This window comes from Botryllus schlosseri, chromosome 5 (assembly GCF_051294905.1).
Source record: "Botryllus schlosseri isolate E-star chromosome 5, Bs_hap1, whole genome shotgun sequence".
Classification (NCBI taxonomy): Eukaryota; Metazoa; Chordata; class Ascidiacea; order Stolidobranchia; family Styelidae; genus Botryllus; species Botryllus schlosseri.
The window spans coordinates 18089716-18097173 of NC_137240.1; the positions used below are offsets into that span (position 1 = coordinate 18089716).

The window sequence follows — 7458 nt, forward strand, 5'->3', positions numbered from 1 at the left end:
AAAAACATGTTATAAACAAGGGCCATGATTCAAACATGTTTGTTTTAAATTGATTTTTGTTTGAAATGCAACCCTACTTATAACCATTTGACAGACAGTCATTGTCGCTGCAAATATCGCTAAAGAATTCAGTCTTACGATAAGGTTAGGCTTGTACAATTTATTATGGTTGGAAAATCCCTGTATTAAAGCGGATGGTTTCCTTTACTCCCCAGTCACTTCACTTTCCCCTTCACGGTTTCCAACACGATCGACAAGACCGACAGCTCGACATTCTCGGCTAACAAAAAATTCGACTTACGTGACTCATCTATACCCGTGACCTCTAAAGTTGCGAATGATATCGGGAATAGTTTAGTATTAGTTTCCGGTGTATTTCGAGGAGACAATTTCTTGTTTCGAGCGTGTGGTTTGATGAAGAAGTATCTGACACCATGGATTGGAAAGTTCTTGCGATAATGTGCTCTCGATTTCAGAGAGCACATTATCGATGAATGCCGAAGATTGTCCGTAACCTGCGAACTGCGAAGTCAATACTGCACTCTACTACGCCGATACACCAATTGAAGTAGAATGTTGATAACTCCAGTACCGGAAATTATTAAAACTATTTTGGAGCTGTTTGTCAACTAGTGTCGTGCATCGTGTTGCGTTGATTACGTTGCTTTGATTCATACAACTTGCATGAACAATCCCTATCAGTAGCCAACCGGTTACAGATTGAGAGCTACAACTGAGAGTGGATTCATTTATTGATGTCAAATATTTTTGTTAGATAATACATAGGCGTACATACTCGTAATAATTAAATCGCTGTTGATGTATGATAAATAGGGCATTTTTTAACCTAAAAACGAAAGATTTTGACCTAAAAAATCACAATTTTGATTTCAAAAACAAAAATGAATTTCGACCAAATTTTGACCTCACGTATGTAAATTAGGTGTTTTCCCACAAAATCCTAGAATTGTACTACTTATCTTCATTTCTGGTAGGAACTGTCTGTCCTTACGAAGTTGTTAGGCCTGAGCAAATTTTATTGACTTAATATCTGACTAATTTTTACATGGAAACAATTTATTTTAACTAAATCTGAACCTATGAAGAATTCCAGTAGTTACATCACGCATTATGGAGGAACTAATTAAAATTTGTCGTAGTACAACGAAAGATACTTTCTTACATTCTCGTGTAGAAAGTGTATGTCATTACTAAGTAGCTTGCCAAAAATTTAGAAATAACGTTCAACAGTAGCAGTTGTTGTCTGCCAACACTGAAGTTGTGTGTGCAGTTCACTGCTGGTGACACGCCGTGTTGCTTCATTCTGACAATTTTGTCTACATCACAATTTTTCATCATGCGTTTGTTGATATATAAGCCAATGCCTATTGCCCACGCAGACTTGCTTCAGTTAGAATATTGCGGTACTCTGACTATAACACCATGCCAACCTATTTGATTTATTTGGTCATTTATGATTCACAGTGAGCAGACAATAGACCGTCTACAACGTTAGGCCGAAAAATCGGGCTACAAACTGCAAAATAGCAATACCGTGCAAACATCTACGATACCAATGAAATGCAGGTTGCAAAAACATTTTGACTTTATAAACAATTTTGACATTTTTTGACCTAACGCTAAAATTTTGACAATATTTTGACTATTTTTGACATATAAAAAAAATCGCCCCAATAATAACATAATACAGACGGAATATAACACGCTTATGGCTGGAACATATGCCAATCATAACTTTCCTTGATTAAGACGACATTCATACAATGATTTGCGAATAGATGCCCTCTCTGAAGCAGATATATGTTGATCATAGCAAAAAATTTCAAAATGTGCATTCATTCGACGTTACGATACGCTGTGACGTTATGAATATGATGACCTTCTTTGCACAAATCCTTCACCCCTGGGAGCGCTAGTGCCTGCACGTATTGAGGCCTGATTAGGCTAGCGTACCAGCTTGTGAATAATTTTACGAGCGAAAAGTCATCCGCTGTTTGCTTTCAGATTATAACACATTAGAATCAATGGAATATTATCAAAACAACAAACGATCTTATTAAGAAATGGGAAGGATGACTCTAATGGTTTGAAAATTGATGCCATTATCAAACAGACATGGATTTATGTTCACTTCTCGCAGATCACCCCTCGAAGTTCTTCGCGATTTGCACAGGCATGAAACAAATGCTGATTCGGGCTCCTCCATTTCCTAGAAGCTCTCAAACCCATACTGCAGGACGAGGTGACGACGTTACGAGGGTGGCCAGGTCGCCACTTTATGAAGGGCGCTTCACTACCGTCTGTCAGAGAAACCGACCTCGACTTGATCCATGAAGAGGCAGGAACGGAACGAGAATTTGATACTATTAATTTTGAAATCGAAATCAAAAATATTCGCTCACCTGTGGATGGTATGTCATTCCCAACCAAGCCTGAAAATTTCCGTCGGTTGCCAATACTCGTAACCATCCGAGTAGCATGTAATAATGATTTTCCGAATAAACATTACCCAGCTTGGCCTCATATGCGCTGCAGATATCACGCGCTTGATCGCAAGTTATACCGTCGAAGCGAGCTTCGATCCAGAAGCACTTGCCCTTGTATAAAAACTGACATATTCCTGAAACAAATACAACGCTCACAAATATGATGCCGACTATGATACACTACGAAATGGACACTGCCATAATTCGGCATAGGAATACAAAAAAGGATATCGGTCTGAGACATGACAAAATCCATCAAACTGCTCTTCGAGGATTAGGGCTACAGGCTGAGCAATGAATGAACGCTTATACCTTCGGATCTGAATTCCAATCTTTCGATTCTTTGTTGCAATGATATCACATCGCTCCATAACTTGTCGTATGCGATACTTTCAGCAATCAGGGCTGCATCATTTCGAAATGACTCAATTAATATCCTGTACGCAGGGTCGAAATTAGATCAAAATTTCCTAGAAAATCCTACTGTCAATACAATATCAAACTAGACCAGGGTATACGCGGCAGGCCATCACTACATAATGGGAAATTACTCGTCAACATTAATGCCAAGGTACTCACATCTCTGTGGATTGTGTGACGTCAATACTCGAGAGCGATTTTGCGATTCCGCATGGCTCTGAGTCTCGGAGTTCTGATTTGTCCAACTCTGACACATGGAGTCGTATACGTTTCTCAGTTTGATGCAATCATGTTGTTCCCTAGCTTGAGCTGCTGCGAACTCAAAGTTACGCATTAAAAATACAGGAATCGCAGCTATGAGCATGCAGACACGATTACCAGACCAGAATTTCGATGAATTCTGTTAGGATCTGATCACCAACTCTCATGTGATCGTGCTAAATATATGTTATCGCTGTCTGAGATAACTGGTGTCTACGCGTATTGACTCGATTAAAACATCTCTAACGCTTGTTGGCGCTGTCGGATTCTGTCAGACGCCTATTGATTCACACTTTTAGTAGGTGAATACGCCCAGCCTTAATGTGTCGAATTGACGATTGGGTTTCGTCAATAACATGTAGGAACAACCATATGTCCGCATTTCTAAACTGAGTTAAAAGGGGATATGAAAAATCGTTATGCATATTATCACGGTAATTAAAGTATCTACTCTAAATCAGTGGTTTGCAAACATTTTTTAGACACGCCCCCTTTATGATAGTAAAAAAATTCCTGCCTCCGTTATCGTCAAACCACAAACTGCAACCAGAATGCTGGCAATCCCAAAGGATAGTTTAATGGCATGGAAGTTTATGACTGTTGATGGGAGAATTCACAACTCTGAAATTAGGAGTGTATATAGACCAATAACTATGAATTGGAGATAAATCGCGCCAAGCGCGAAAAAAAGTACACTAATTAACACACATTTGGTGCCAAGGAAGTTCCAACGGTTTTAGGATATCACTATGTCGAAGAATCCAAAAATGACATAAGTTTTTTCGAATTTGCTCTATTTTTTTTAGATATTCCATATTATTGTTGCGGAAAGTGCTAAAATACGCAAATATTGACGTAGGTAAAATTTTCTTCGTATATTACGGTTTTATAGAATTCTTATGTCGCTGAATCGAAAAATGACATTAGTTTTTTTTCGAATTGACTTTAGTATTTGAGATATTTCGTATTTTTGTTTCGAAAAGTGCTATTAATACGCAAATTTGACATACAGGTCAAATTATCTTTGTATGCTACAACTTCGATGAGTCTACACTATCTGTCTTTTCAAATGTGTGCAACTGAGCATACAGTATTTTCTTTTTCTGATTCGATTTCGTTAAAGACGTAATCTTTAACACAGAGAGCATGTGAAAATCAAGCAAATATTAAAAAAAAACTAGGATATATTAGCCGTAACCAGCAGATTTCTGGAATGCAAAAACAGGTGACGTCAAAGCACAAACACTGCTTTATGTAACGCTCAAAGTTCATTTAATGAGTTGTCAAATGCACACTAATCAATCATATGCCTGTACTGTAATACAAAAAAATTAATATGTGTCTACAAATTTTCCTTTGCCTGATATTCTTAAATGTGACGCAGGCAAGCTGTCACGTTGGAGACACTGGTCGGCCATCATATGTGCATCCCACTTGCCCTGATACTCTCTTCCATGACCTTAATATCCTTTTGAAAATTTTATCCCTGCTCTTCACTTAGACCACCAAGGTTTGCAAGAAAACGATCTAAGTGACAGAAGAGATAGTGAATCTTGCTAGTCATATTCACACCTGAATCTTTCAAGTTGGTAAGCATATCGTCGACCGATTCTTGGTAGTTTTCAGCTTTTCGGTTACCTAGAAAGTTCCGTGTGACTTCAACAAACGATTGCCAAGCAGCAGATTCTGTGTCAGTCATGGAGTACGCAAAAGACACAGCTTTTATGAGTTTGCGGATCCGAAGCAGGAAATGTTCTGCAAGCATAGTTGAAACAATGCCTAGTTGCAGGCAAGGCTTTTTGCTTCATCAAACCAAGTTTTATGTGGAGCGGTGGAATGATGATTTCTCTCGCAACTATAAGTGTTCAGTTATAACGTTAGCTTCACCTACTCTCATGGAATCACTAGGTGACCACCCTTTCTTCATCCAGTGATCAGTGCGCTTTCGACTATCCCACAAGCAGACGAAACATGAGTATTTTGTGTAGTCGGTTTGCTGGCCAAGCAACAGAATCACCACTGGCGAGAGTCATAATTCATTTTTTGTAATACCGTTTTAATGTAGTTGTGTTCTTCTTTTAGCTTTGTTGAGTGGCTAATTAGGAGATATGCATACCTGTTACCATTATGTAGCAATACACATTTCAAACAAATTTTCGAACTGTCTATGAATAATCACTACTATTGAGGTCTATATTGCGGCACTCCCATTTCCCATTGTCTTTGCAGTAAAAAAGTCCAGATTGTGGGCTAAAATACGGAAGTCATTCTTATTTTCTTGTACGGTAGAATGTTATTCACGCTCCGGTTCCAAGGCAGCTTTTGTCTTTCAGTCGGCTACTGACTCAGGGTGAGGCACAGATCGCCTAGCTAGCATATTCTAAATACGCGTAATTCCAAGTATTCACCTTACGACGATTAAATAAAACAAGTAATGAATAAATACCTAAAAAAAACGATATCTCAAAATCTAAAGCCAATTCAAAAAAACGAATGTCGGACTCAGCAGCCCCAAAATACCGAGAAACCATTATAATATCTTTGGGACTCAACTTTTTGTGTTAGCCCATGTTATCAGCTGACCGCTGCTTCGCGCCCCCTTCAGATGCTTTCACGCCACCAAGGGGGCCGCACCCTCAGTTTGAGAACCACGGGTCTAATACATTGTATTAAGTTTCCTGACTTGAGCTGGGTTCAAAAGTACCTGACTATAGGGTGAATCCAAAACCAAATGCGTGAGCCGCACGCCATTTAAATTTGACACTTCTTCACGGAAAAGCAGTTTTTCTCTGCGGGTTGCAGATTTTGGGCAAGATAACAATATCATTGATTACTTTTGGGTGCTATAAAACGCACTTCTTAAGAGTCGAATTCTATCTACTACTACATAGCCACTACACATAGCCTACTAAATAGCCGGTATTGGTCTCGATTGATTTTGACGATGTTCCATGCCGAGATCGGTCATAAGATATTGCACGGTATGTCTTAATTTTAGTATCGAACGCTTTGCCAAGTTTTAAGTTTGTCACTGAACTATGTGGGTGGTGATTTCGTTTCTCAAGTCAAGTGTGATCTGACTCGTCATTAATCGCCAACAGATTATACGCAAAAGCCGGTCTTGGTCTGTATTTATTTTAACAAAGCTCCGTACCTAGATCTGTCATGAGGTTTTGAACGGTACGTCTTAATTTTAGTATCGTACGCTGTGCCAAGTCTCAACGTTGACACCCAATGATTAGGGCAGTAATTTCGTTATCGAGGTCGATTATATAGTAGAGCCAGCGCTGATCTGACACTTCCCCACCACATTGCGGATTTCACACAAAATCTGGTGTTGGTCTGTGCTAATTTTAGCTGTGTTCCATACAGAGATAGGTGATGATATCTCGAATGTTATATCTCGATGATCTCATTTAACAGTTTACTAAGTTTCTCTGTTTGCAATCAAATATTCAATGAATTTTATGTTTTCCAATGTCGATTTAACCGTGAACTTACATCCTTCAAGCCATTTGCTAACAATCCGCATTGTCAAGTGCGAGAGCTATTTCGTTTCCGGTGTGGACTAACAGCCGATCATTTGATCAGCCAATACCTCGACACATTTTACGCATAATTCGCTGTTGGTCTGGGCATGGTCCCTTTCGCCCCCTGTCTAAGCCAGTCATTCGTATTTATTATACCCCTAGTCCGGGGCTGGCAACTTCTCCAGTCGGCAGTGCCAGATATGGGAAAATGAAGAACATGGCGGGCCGGATTCCTAAGTCGATACATTAATCGCGAATTTATACAGCTGCAAGAAATAAATTGAATTCAATGTAAACTTTAAGTTTAAACCGTAGGGATCAAAATAGTATTCAATTAATTTATTGACGTAATGTACTTTAATAGCTGTTAATTCAATGAGACATCTGTGGTCGATCAAAGTTTTCAGCAAGTTCTTTGAACTCTGGCTGTATCTCGGACGTATAAACCCTTAGTAAAGACTGCAAGTAAACATCAGTTAGACTGGAACGCGGTTTTGTTTAGATAATATTCATTGTCGAAAATACATGTAGACCCGCGGGCCGCATTATCATGTAAGACCGGCCCACTGGCAGTATGTTGCCCGCCCCTGCCCTAAGTGCATTATTGCCTCTATTTTCCGGAAATACAATTATTTATAACATATTTTATTGTCGATTATATTCTCAATTAACCTTCTAATTGTGGAACGCGTTATTTTAGTATCCGAATCATCGTGAAATTGTCTCGTAAGTAAACCTAA

At 39.0% G+C, this 7458-nt stretch overlaps 1 protein-coding gene across 1 annotated transcript; it reads right to left on the reverse strand.

Annotated features, from left to right (window-relative positions):
* Positions 1-239: 239 nt before the first annotated feature.
* Positions 240-3305, reverse strand: LOC145439311 (uncharacterized). Its single transcript, XM_080316817.1, has 4 exons — positions 3087-3305; positions 2820-2912; positions 2424-2641; positions 240-2343 (listed from the first exon to the last, which is right to left on the reverse strand). The coding sequence occupies exons 1-4, from the start codon at positions 3289-3291 to the stop codon at positions 2149-2151; spliced, it is 711 nt and encodes a 236-aa protein (XP_080172943.1). The 5' UTR covers positions 3292-3305; the 3' UTR covers positions 240-2148.
* Positions 3306-7458: the final 4153 nt, after the last annotated feature.